The 12,498-nt window shown below is 47.0% G+C and overlaps 1 protein-coding gene across 3 annotated transcripts in view; it reads right to left on the reverse strand.

The window, feature by feature from the left end:
* Window positions 1–4,748: 4,748 nt before the first annotated feature.
* The window catches only part of PDLIM1 (PDZ and LIM domain 1), a 42,448-nt gene continuing 34,698 nt past the window's right edge, over window positions 4,749–12,498 (reverse strand). For 2 of the 3 annotated variants that reach the window (XM_086466525.1, XM_086466524.1), the window contains 3 exons: window positions 9,364–9,518; window positions 6,806–6,923; window positions 4,749–5,156 (listed from right to left, as the gene is read on the reverse strand). In XM_086466525.1, coding sequence (XP_086322651.1) covers window positions 4,970–5,156; window positions 6,806–6,923; window positions 9,364–9,518 — 460 coding nt within the window. In that variant the 3' untranslated portion in view covers window positions 4,749–4,969. The remainder of the gene's footprint in view (window positions 5,157–6,805; window positions 6,924–9,363; window positions 9,519–12,498) is intronic. The other variant, XM_086466526.1, reaches the window with a different exon arrangement.

Here is a 12,498-nt window from a genome sequence, read left to right on the forward strand (position 1 = left end):
GTGCCTGGCTTGGGTTGTACAGCTAAGGTGCCCAGGTGGAGGGAGCCAAGGCTACTGGAAGGGGAAACTGCAGAATGTCTCTGGGACTGTGTGGGAGACCAAGGAGTACTTTCTGGGAAGGGAGGGTTTGAGACTACAGTGGGGCAGAAAAGAGGTGAAGGGCATTACTTACACATGTAGCCTCGAAGAGCCAGCTCTAGGCAATGGCTTTCAACTTGGGCATCAGGTAGCTTTTAAACTTTCAATTCTGCTTTGTGAAAATGTCATCTAGGTGTAATGAGAAGCTGTAGCCATGGAATTGCAGCTGGAGCTGTCACAGTTGCAACTGTGCTAGTTATGCCAAGGCATAGGTAACATGGAATAAAATAAAATCCTACCTCATCTATCAGACTTTGGAAACTAGTTTCCAGTCACTTTATGATCATTCTTACTCTCCATGGAGGGTAATCTGTTAGCCTGATTTAGAGAAAGTTATTTTATATTAGTGAGAGAAGTTTATCCTTACCTCTACGAGGGAACAAATAAATTGTTAAGTTAAGGAGTAGGCTGGCTTTGACCTCTGCCTGTTGAAAGCCCTGTCTTGTTTCTAGCTGCTGAAGACAAAATTTTAAGGTTTCTGCTCAGTTACTTATTAGCCTGAATAATGCAAAGTCCAACATGTGCTGTCTCAGTGTTACTTACATTTGCTGACGTACTATGCTAGTCTCCTTTATGCGTTGTTTTATACTAGTGAAGACCTACTACAAGATTTAGGAGTAAATGATATATTACAATAGTATCTAAATGGAGTAATTGTAAAAGTTTTAATAACTGCTTCCACACAGGCTTACCTAATGTTTTGAAGACTGATTTACCCTGCTCAACCTGCACAGCTACCTCACTGTCACTGCAAGGCAATGTGGTGGAGAACAGCAGTGACCAAGAGTTTCTATCCCATAGCCAGTACAGTTAGGATTTATTAATAATTGCTGCTTTCCTAAAAATGCCTAACTAGCATTAATGCTAAGAGTAGCATTAGTGAAATGTAGTCACTGTTTAGTGATGTGTGGAGCTTGGTGGTTAGAGCGACTTTGCAGAGCTGTGGCTGCTTTTCTAGCGCACCATCAAAAACTGAGAGCAATGCATGGTTTTTGCTTGCTGCCATAGAGGAGCCTGACTCTCCATCCCCCTTTTTTTTTTGGCTCCCAAAGTACCGTGAGTGTTGTTGATCAAAGCAAACAGTATCTTCTTGCCATGACCTTGCGTTTCTTATTCCTGCAGTCAAGAGCAGTGTTCACACTTGCTATCCACTGAAGCTACGAAGGGGCAGTCTAGCATTTGTGCACTTAATGTCTGGGGCACACTGTAAGGGGTGCTGGCGTTTCAGAAAGCAGCCTTCCTTTCTATAGGTGGTGGCAGATCCACAAGTAAACGCGGTCATGACAATGTGAGGATGCTTGGGGGTCAGGGAGATGTCTGGTGCTAACAGATTTTAATTGTTCTGGGTGAAATGTCTCCTTGATTGCCCATTAGAGGGGAAAAAATACTTCAGTGAATACAAGACAAAGCCTTAAAGCATAGATTGGTCCTAGTGACTTGGAAGCAGTGCTCCTGTCCCATGTTGCACCCAGGTACGCTCAGCTGTTGTTCCTGTTGGGGGTGTCTGTGGACGTTGGAGTTGAGACTGAATGCATGTAAAGGATAGGATCTCGGCTTGCTTGTGTGTTGCTGCTGTGTGTCTATTTGCAGGTTTTTTTTGGTTTTTTTTGTTTTTTTTTTTCTTCAAATCTGGCAAGCAGCTCCTATTGCTGGCTGGGGAGAGGCTGCTGATGGTTTTTTGAGATGTTGACAAGCAAATGCATAGTAAACTTATCTCACATGTTAGGATCTATTTAATGGCATTTCACCAGCACTCACATGCACTCTGCACGTACCATCATTTGGGTATTTTTACTTACCTACCTAGCAAAGGTGCTGTTAGAGCTGCCAAAACCCCGCCTTTACAACAATTTGAGCTCACAGGGTTGCCATTAGCAAATGAAATTAATGTGGAAGCTGGAGCAACTGGCCATGCTGCTCAGTGTTGTTTTGCTGGGGGGGAGTGACACCGGTTGTTGTGATGGTGTGGGGTGTGAGGAGGAGACAATGAGGTCTGTCTTGATGATGCTGGTTTGGGGTTTTTTTAACCCTTTATTATCTGCATTATCTCCTGGGGCTAGCCCTGTCGAGTCACTGACAGCAGTGACTTAATAGTTTTTAAAAAAGTGATTCATGTTCCGAGCACAGAAGGGAGCTCTGCTACTCTGTCCTATGCAAGCCCTCTTCTCCAGCCTGCTGTGGGCCCGCAGCTCGTGGCTTGCTACGCTGTGGCTGAGCTGGGCACCCTGTGCTGTGTGCAGGGGCTCTCACGAGCCAACTGGGAGCAGCAGTGCACAACCGCTGTCAGCTGCACAAGGAGGAAGGGGAGATGTGGCAGGGAGAGGCTACAACCAGAATCCCAAGTGTTAAAAATGACAGATTGTGCCTTGTGCCCAGCCCCTCTGGCAGGATCCTAACGCGCTTACAAACTGCCTGACACTCTTCAGATAGGAACCTTTTACGTATTACTTTACATTATTGTTAACTTCTGGAGCAGGCAGCTCAGTGTGTTTGCATTGTTGTTGATGAACTCCAGATGCCAAACATTACACTCCAGAGGAATTTGGCAAGTCAGACTACAGTGAACACTGCATTTGCCAAGTATTTTGTCCTGCATAATAAAAAAAGATAATTCACTACAGCAGAGAGTGATCGAAGTCTTCCCCACGTAATGAATGTGAATTGCCTTGGCTAGCCTGTTCCCCTAGTAATAAATTCGATCAACACTGCTATCTGCATTAGAAACCTGCACCTCCAGAGCTACCCCACAAACCTTTTGTAGTTCCCGACTCCTGCGTCAAGCCCTGCACAATCAGTGTTTTCCCAGCAGCGCTGCCAGGCTTTGCTGCAGGAGCTTGGCCAGGGTCATAAAGTACACAGGCCTGGACAAAGCGGGGCTTGTTGTCTGTTTGCATGGGGGGCTGAGGTGGGGAGTGCAGGGGAAATGCCAGGCATGTTCAGGCTCTTCCATCTGTCATGACCCCCTGACGTAAGAGCAAACTCGTGAGGTTATCTGGAATGAGCCACATTTTGCTGATGGACAGTGGTACAGTATGAAAACATTTGGTGACTGCACACACCCCCAGTGGCCAGCATTTTCCTCTGCAAAGAGTGGTGGGCCAAAAAAGGGGGCAGCAAGGAGTGTGCAGTGCTGGCAGCAGCCATAGTCCCACACCATGGCAGGGACTGAACACTGATCTGAGATGCAGGCAGAGCAATCTGTTCCTGCAGGTTTACTCCTCCAACCCTGTGAGTCTGTGCTCTCCACTGCTGCACTGGCTTATTGTCCAGTCCAGCCTGCCTGCACCTGCCAGCGCTGCAGCACAGTGAGCCTTTCCCTGGGGAAATGTGCTGTGGAGGGAAAAGAATTAAACCCCCATTAGCAGCAGTGAGGGGAGATGTGACCCCAGCAGGCTGAAAAGCCCCACTCTCACCTTGAAAAATAAAGTTGCTTGTGTTAGGAGCTGGAGTTTGTGCAGGTTTGTGTGCGCGCATGTGCCAGCAGCATGGAGAAGCCAGGCTTTTCCCAGGGATGAGCTGGATGAGGCATCTGCTGGCTGTGTTATGCCATCATCACTTACTTGCTACTGCCCATAGGAGGAGCCTGAGGGGATGAGCTAAATTTAGGTGGGTTGGCGAATTAGTCACCTCCCCAACCTGCCAAAATGTTGTATGGGTGCTCTGGACAGCGGGAGGCTTATAATCTTGGTGACAGGTCAGCTTTACCTTAGACGAGGATTGGGTTTTGGGTTGTGTTCTGGATTTTGTTTGTTTTGCAAGGCAGCTGTGCTGTGGTATCACTGATCATGAAGGAGAAGCAACACAGGGCCCAGCAGTAAAGCATTGCTGAAGGTAGCCAGGACTTTGCAGGACAGGCACATGACCCTGCCTGTAGCTGTTGCAGATGCACCCACTAACCCCAGTGGTGGAGACAGCCCTGCGCCTGCCAGAAAGGGCCTGTGTGCAGCTACAAACCCTTCTGGTTTTCAACCTCTGGCAATTGTTTTAAAGCAAAGATGACACTACATCTTAGAACCCATTTATTTTTACACCGAAAGAACAGCCAACGTCTCATTCAGAGGTCTGAGCAGAGACCTCTTTGCTATACATGGGTGAAGGTGCTGGAACAGATGGGCACCTGGGTGATGCAGTAACGGGAAGCATTGAGGTGCCCGGTGCTGTCATCATGAAGTGCTGGACGCAGAGGAGGCAGCTTTCGGCTGCCTTGCACTGGGGACAGGCCACCAGTGCCAGCTATGGTCTGTGACTTGGCTGTGCCCACATGGCCCTTGCTGGGTGCCAGCAGGCAGCTGCTAACAGCAGCTAGGCAGCATGCAAGGCCAGTTTGTCTCAATTTTCTAATTCCCTCCCGCTGTTCACCAGGGTAAACACAGCCATGCACTGGGCACCTCTTCTGCTGCCCTGGGAACCCCAGTCCAGTATAGAGGGATACCAGGAGAAAGCAGACACATCTGCTGTGTGGATTCACCCCATTTATTGAATGCAAGCAGAAGGCAAATAATTGTGACACAGAAAAGTTGTAATCTGACTTTGGCCTCTGATTTTTCCTGTGCAACTGACAGCACAAAGGAGCAAAATATAGTAATTCTGTGTATTAAAAAAAAAAAACAAAAAACAAAAAAAACCCAAAACAAACAGTGAAAGAGGAGACAAAAAGAATGTAGTGACATGTCATGTGAACAGATGGAGGATTAATAATGGCAAGGAAATTCAAAGCCATGCCTAGCATTCCTTATTGCAAACAAGATTCGGCAGGGGGGCAGGCACAATACTTTCCAAGGAAAAGCAGCAGAGGAGAAATCATCCACTCCTGCTTTGTGAGCAGTATGGTTTATTTTGGGAAGACAGTGACCACCTCATAGCCCTCTGGGGGAATCACCCGCTCCCGGGCGTGCTTCTCACAGTAGATTTGGTCTTCCACGAAGAAGTGTCCTTTCTGCTTGAGGTTGGTTCCGCAGTCACTGCACACATAGCACTCAGGGTGACGCTGCTTGTCCCGGATCTTCACAAATACCCCTCTGGGGAAGGAACCAGCACCTCTCAGCACCAGGTGCCCACCACTGTCCCCACTCCTTCCCAGCCACCTCCAACCCAGCCCAGACCCACACCAGCACTGAAGGTGGACAATTTTCTCTTGCTCCTGACAAGTGAAAAGTATAGGCCCTACCTCTGGTCAGGCAGATGTTAACAGCACTTTTGAAGCTCAACATGTGCCGACATGGGAGGCCTCCTCTGGAACATGTTTCCTAGCACTAGCCTGCCTAGGTTTCACAGGGACAGTCCTATCACCTGTGGTAGCAAGAATCACTGTGACGGCATCTTTAACTGATGGCTGGAGACAACACAACAGCTTTCAAATGCCCAGTAATCAAATGGCAGGCATCATCTTGACGATCTGGGGGAGCAAAATCCAGGCCCAAACCAACCGGATTGCAGATCAAATCCAGAAGTGGCTGCTTGCCAGCAACGGAGGGGGGTGAAGGTTGCACAGCCACCCACTACCCTTTTGCTAGTGACTGACGCGTCAAGTACATGTAGGGAAGCACAGAGACCAGATCCTGATTCTGCTCTCAGCCACTGCTGCTTGGGAGCTGCAGTGAACAGATCCAGCCAAATGTGGGCCAGCTCTTACTGGAAAACCTCACAGCTTAACCCAGCAGATAATGAGGAAAACTACATAGTAACTCGTTAACAACCACTAGCAGCCTCATAGCAGTTTTCTAGTAGTATCATTTATCAGCAACTATCTACATTGTCCATAATTCATTAATTTTTAGTGCTGTCTAGATCTACCCAGCTGGTAGAATGATTGCAGGGTTTGTCTCTGATTCATATTTTACAGATTGCCTCTATAATGACTCTGCCAGTCCTTGGTGCTCCAGGCATGTCAGGACCATGCAATCACAGTGTAGTGGGTCCCAGCAACAATCTGGCAGCTTGTGGTGGGCAGCATGGAAGAAATCTGAATTCTTCCATGATGATGCAGGTGGGCTACCAGCACTTGACTGCTGGAGTCAACTGTTAAGCTAAGGAGATTGTACAGAAGAAGCTGCTGTTGAGAAACGAAGACATGGGTTGGGTGCCTTATGCTGTCACACTTATGGTACAGCAGCTCTGTATCGAACCCATGCCCCTGATGTGCTAGAAGTCAGACATACCCACATAAATACAACAGGAAGTATGTCTGTGTAACACACAGAGCAGAGGGGTGCAGCCCTACAGCAGAGTGGTGAGCAGAATGCAGCTCTCCTGGTCCACATTGCCTCTGACCACCAAGGCAAGTCACCGCTCCATGGGAGCACCAAGACATGAAAAAGCATTAAATACTCAGCCCCTGAATGGAAAGGACATGTTGTTTCTGGGTGCTGTAAACAGACTTCAGGTAGGCAGCAAAACACTACAGCACCAACTGTCTTGAGGTTTGTCTCACAGGGACTGGTGCTGGTTTCCAATTATATGATCTGTAGAGGGAAACCCAGCTAGTGCCTCACTGCAGGGAACTGCAAAGTTAGTGCTATCATCAAAGCTGGTGAGAATAAATGTGCCTTAGGCCGGCTCCTGAATGCACTGGATGTGGGTAAAAGTGAAGTGTTTCGGGTGCAGCACCTCAGCCCCTCGCACAGGCATGGGATGCTTGGCCTGCAACTCCAGGGACAGGCTTACTTACACAATGCCAGATCCACACTTCTCGCACATGGGCAGCTTCTGGGCATTCCCAATCGATGAGGCCACCTTTGTTGTGGGGGCTTTGACGCTCCTAAATCCAGATGGTTTGGTCGGGTCTCCTGGGGGTGGAAGAAGAGTGCTTCAGAGCGTGTGAGATGTGTGGCTCTAGGCTATTCCTCCCAAGCAGATGCTCTGCTAGGGAGGGGTGATGTTCTTTAACCCCAGCTCTGAGGCAGGGATTCGTGCTTAGAAAGTGGGCAGGGATTTAGAGGTGTGCAGGGAGGAGGGAAAAAAGGGACACAGCTGAACCTGGCCCTGGAAATTTGAGGGCCTGAGATTGTGGGCAGTCAGACGAGAGTGTCTTCTCATCTTAAAAGCGCATCAGACTTCAGCTGATGTTTTTCACATGCACAAAGCAAAGCGAAGCGTCAGCCCCAGCCCCAGCCTTGGCAGCACCAGAGTCTGCCTGCTGAGTCCTGATCACACAGGCAGAGTCAAGCTGATGATTGCCAGATTTGGGCTCCGAAAGAGGAGATGGGTCTCCTGGTAGGCTAGGGATGACTGTCAAAGTCCTTTTCAGTCAGCTGTCTGGTGTACAGTGGGGCTGGCTCCCCCAAGACTCCTGGATGATTTGGTTAACAAACTCCTTGTTCTTGCAAGGCCCTGGGACACTGGGGATAACCTTGTGCTCCCCTGCTGCTGTGTAGCATATTCCAGGCATCTCCCTAGTGCAACTTCTCTGGGGCAGGGATGTCCTGCAGGTCCTTTGCAGGAGACATCCCTTGACCTGATGCCTACAATGGCAGTGGATCCTAGAGGCAGGATACAAGGCAAGCCCTTAAATATCTGCAGTGAAAAACGAGCCTTTTTCTTACAAAATGACACCACTGATATAACTACAGTTGAACACAGGAGGTTCCACCTGAACATGAGGAGGAACTTCTTTTCTTTGAGGGTGGCAGAGCACTGGAACAGGCTGCCCAGAGAGGCTGTGGAGTCTCTGTCCCTGGAGACATTCAAAACCCGCCTGGACACGTTCCTGGGCAACCTGCTCTAGGTGAACTTGCTTTGGCAGGGGATGTTGGACTAGATGATCTCCAGTGGTCCCTTCCAACCCCTACCATGCTGTGATTCTGTGAATCAGCTTAATCAAATACCCACTACATAACTTGTTTGGCCCCGAGAAAGACCCTCCACCTAGGATTGCAGGGTCAGGCTTAAACATAGACCAGCCATGGTGCTTCCACACCACCGTGCCCACGCACCGCCCCGTGTCCAAAGCCAGGCTCTCCGCTGGTGTAAGTCAGCGCAGCCTACACAGCCAGCGATGCCCCGAGGGACTCGCCCCAGCCAGGCTGACAGCTCTTGGATGCTGCTCACAAGTCACTGCTGCCGGCAGGCCTGGAGGAGCAGCCCACCCAACAACGCTGCAAACCTTCCCAGGAAGATGAAACAGAAAGGCTTTTGCTTATCTCCCTCAGCACTACTAAGCGCAGGGGAGGACCTCGGCTGTGTGAGAAGTCCCAGCTACTCCTGTCCCTTCCATGCAGGAGCTGAACCCTGAGGGCAAGTTGCAAACACTCGACATTTAAAAGATGGTTTCAGGTAGGTATTTTAACAGCATATGAAAGACTCCCAAGATCCTGGTTTCTGTCTCCCTGTTGCTTCCTTATTTCCTTCGCTTCCCTGTTTCCTTACAGATCCCTCAGACCTACCAGCACTGTGATGATCTGTTTCCTTTTGTGGTGAATAACTCAGCACTAGGCTTTTGTTGGATTAAATCAAATGTACCAAGCTAATACCACAAAAGACAAAGTCTCCCCTGGCCTGAGGAAAAAAAAAAGGTCATTCTTGGAATTCTTTTCCTATTTATCTGTTTACTTTATTTTATTTAAGGGGAGAAGAGAGTATGATTTGGCCCCCACCTAAGTTAATTGGCTTTTTTATCTTAAAGTCTATAGCCCTGAATGGCACAAGTCCAGATGTGAGATCAGGAATGCCAAGTACAGCAACTTCCAGTGGTTAAAAGCTGTGAAATGTTCACTGTAACCCAGCTTCCATATTTTTACATTCATCTGCAGTAGTGGATCCTTTTTCTTGTGTAGAGGGATGGAGATCACAAGCTTTAGGACTCACTGAAGAGCACTATATTGTCATACCTTTCAAAAAGTCTGGAATCTAAGATGGTCTTTAATCAGTGAATATTATCTTAAAGGGGAAAAACTTTAGAACGTGTAGAAGAGTTTTTGCAACTTTTAAAATTCCTTCTTGATAACTAAATGTTGTAGGCATTCATTTCTTGAGCACTCAATGAATAACCAATGATATGGGCCCACAGACACTGAAACTAACCAATGAGAAAATATTTAGGAATTAAGTTAGTGAAATGGTCTGTAGGTTTCTGTAGAAACCACCTACACACGCTACTTTTTGAACAACCAACAGCTAAGAAAGGAAAATAAAGTTTTAGATGTTACTCTTAAACACTGTACACAGCCCAAGGAAAAAAAAGGCAAAAGGGAAGAGCACACTCAAATTAAGTGTGCAGTCAGTGCTCACCTTTCTCTTCTGACTCCAAAATCTCTTGCAACACAAGGAATGAAGCAGACTGCCTGGGTGGCTCATTTGACTCTTGATTCTCCTGGAGCATCTTGTACACCTCAGATTCTCTGTCTATGACAATGCCACTAGGGGGCTGGTTATGCTGATCTAAACTGAGGAAGGAACAGACAATACTCTTGTTAAGCTGAAAAGTAAAGCCAGTACCTCTAGCAAAATTTTCACAACGCATCCTATGACTAAAGAATGAATGTGCAAAACAAATGCACAACAGGATGCCATAAAACACGGAGATGTTGGATGTGCTCGCACAAGACACCTGCAGCCCAGGTGGGATTAGCACGCTGGGCTATCCAGGTATGCCACTCCCAATGGGCTCTTGCTGACTGCCCCCAGCCAGCCCCCGAGCGTTCTGCCTGCTTCGCAATTACTACATACTCCAGAAACGAAAACTTTCTGCTCAGGAAATCACTGCTCTGTTAATAGGAAAATAAAAGAACTCATGTGCTGGGATGGGAATCCCCATGGCAGCTGTGCCATCTATGTATGTAAAGTTTATTCCATTAAAAAGAAATCTTTGCAAGTACACTATGAATTGATCCTAAAGGCCACCTTCACAAAGTAACAGCTGTAGGATCTAACTAAGATTCTCTGATTGGCAATAATTTAATTTGGTTTTCAAGTGAGTGTTATTATTTCCATTTTATAGGTGGAGACTCTGAGCCACAGCCCACTTACAGCATTTAACTAAGGTTAACTTAACAAGCAGGTCAAGGGCAGAAGAAACTTCTGTCTGCTCAGACTGAGGCCTCTTTCCAGCTGCCTCCTGAGGCGCTGCTGCTGCCACTCATGTCCTGAGGGACTTGCACCCGCAGCCTAGAGCCCGAGGTGCTTCAGGGGCAGCTTTTCACAGTGTGGGGTGGCTGAAAGCGTGGTCATTGTGCCACCAGAAGGGTCTTTAGGGAAAAAAAATAGAGGCTGGAGGCAGTACCGATGATGTTCTCCACATCCAGTTTGTACAGAATACATTACAGGCTTTAAACTGCAGGAGAATATTCAGACTATCCCTTGGGAAAAGCTTTCCAACAGATAGACAGCAAGATACCAGCAGAGATTGCCATGGACAGTTTAGCAACCTCCATACTAAAGGATTTAAAAAGGGTCTGGACAGATACCTGCTGGGAACTACTTAAATCAATGGTTTAAATTGACCAAATGCTGGGCTAGGGGATGGACTAAATGACACAGGACTTTCCTGCCTGTCTTGTATTCTGTGGCTGGAATAACACATCTCTGGAAAAATGAGACAACTGACAAGTCTCCCCTGACAGCTGAATTACATAATGCAGCCTTATAAATGTAAAAGGTCTACTAGGTTTCACTGTCCCTGCACCTTGTGATTGTCTGAGAAGTACATAAACATCCTGAAGTTCAGACTAAATTGCAGAGGGAAATCTTTTTCTTAAGTAGGCAACTGCATACTTTCCATGACAATGTGCAATTGAGCCATCTGGGAGTTACTCTACATAATAAACTCTTCAAGCATCAGAGGTAAAATCATCACATGTGTTATAAAATGCTATTTCCATAAAAAGAATTTAATAAAATATTTCCATCTTTAGTAATTTTCAGTGGAGCAGGAAGCACATTAGACTTGCAAGCAGTTGAACCCTTGAAGCCTGCATAACATTTACTGAAGCCTCTCAACCAAAAAAAAATAATGACATGTCTTCTATTACACAGAAAATGTCCTAGGTTATCCCAAAAGAATCCACGCTCCACATTACATTCATCTTATGTAAACTCATATACTCCCACCTCTCTATCCACCCATAACAGTATTAGGCAGGAAGCCTGTCATTGCAGTTTGCATACTACAAAGGTTTTACTAACATGCATTCAAAAAGCGAAGGCTAAATCATCTTGAAGTGTACTAGAGCCAAACAAAGGCATCACACTTCAACCATGCATTGTGATGGTGCGCCAAACATACAGATGAGCTCTCCCAGGTATGCACCCTATAGATATTCTTGCATATAGATTTCAAAAAGACTATGAAAAATCCCAAATCCTACAATTTGTACCAGCAGAGTGAAATACCTCAACTTGTCAGGGCAGAACACTGTGCTGCTTAAAGAATAATACAAAAACAAGCCACACCAAAAAGCATATGCATCTTTTGAATGGGCAAGGCCACAGGCACAGGAATTGTGCCTGCAGGATAACGAGCCTTTGTATGTTGGCTGATTTACGGCACCTCCTGTTATACCAGTACTTTATCTGCAGCATTCACCAGCAACTGGTGTCCTTTTCCATGTGCAGGAGTTTGCCAATACAGATACTTTGTAGGAGACAACTCCAACAACCTTTACTGGATTTCAGTCTCACACAACCGTTACTGGATCTCACTGCTTCTGCCAGCGGCAACTTGCAACGCTGACTGAGTAACACTGGATCACTGAGCTTTGGAAGTCGGCAAGATGGTAATAAAAACCATAAAGACATAAACCATAAAACCTTGTACATCTTCAGAAAAGCACAGCTTATTCTTTACTAACGTAATTTTACTATTTTATGCTAGCACATTTTCTGAAGTTTACAAGGATCTCAAAGCTGGGCTACAGGAAGGCCCAGTACTTGGAGCAGTTGCTTTTGCAATGAAACAATTGCTGATGCCTGAGGCCTCTTTGTGTTATCAGCTGTCCAGACCAGCACAGCCAGCCACCAGAGTGTGACCGCTCCCGGCGCGCACAAGCCAGAGCAGTGACTTACAGCAAGTAACTGGACTGAGTAACAAGGCAGGAGTAAATCCACAGCCTCCCATTATCTCTTGGCTGCTTGCACAATGCAAAGCTTGGCTGTGTGGGTCCGTGGGTGAGGATGCCAAACTTTCTGCTTTGAAGCATGTGGTGCCCAGCCCAGAAAGGGACTGTGAACAGCCAAGGAGCTGTAAGATCTGCCTCTGCTCTTTTGCTCTGTCCCACAGAGGCCATGGGACAAACCACCTCCCTAGACCACAGGTCACACAGCTGCAAGCTCCTTGGTCACACAGAGGGGTAACTCTGCTGAAGGTTCACGTCTTCTGAAACAATTCAGCCTTGATTGGAGCTTTCCTGCAAGATGGCTAAACATGTT

Source organism: Leptosomus discolor, chromosome 6, assembly GCF_034619465.1.
Source record: "Leptosomus discolor isolate bLepDis1 chromosome 6, bLepDis1.hap2, whole genome shotgun sequence".
Taxonomy (NCBI): domain Eukaryota; kingdom Metazoa; phylum Chordata; class Aves; order Leptosomiformes; family Leptosomidae; genus Leptosomus; species Leptosomus discolor.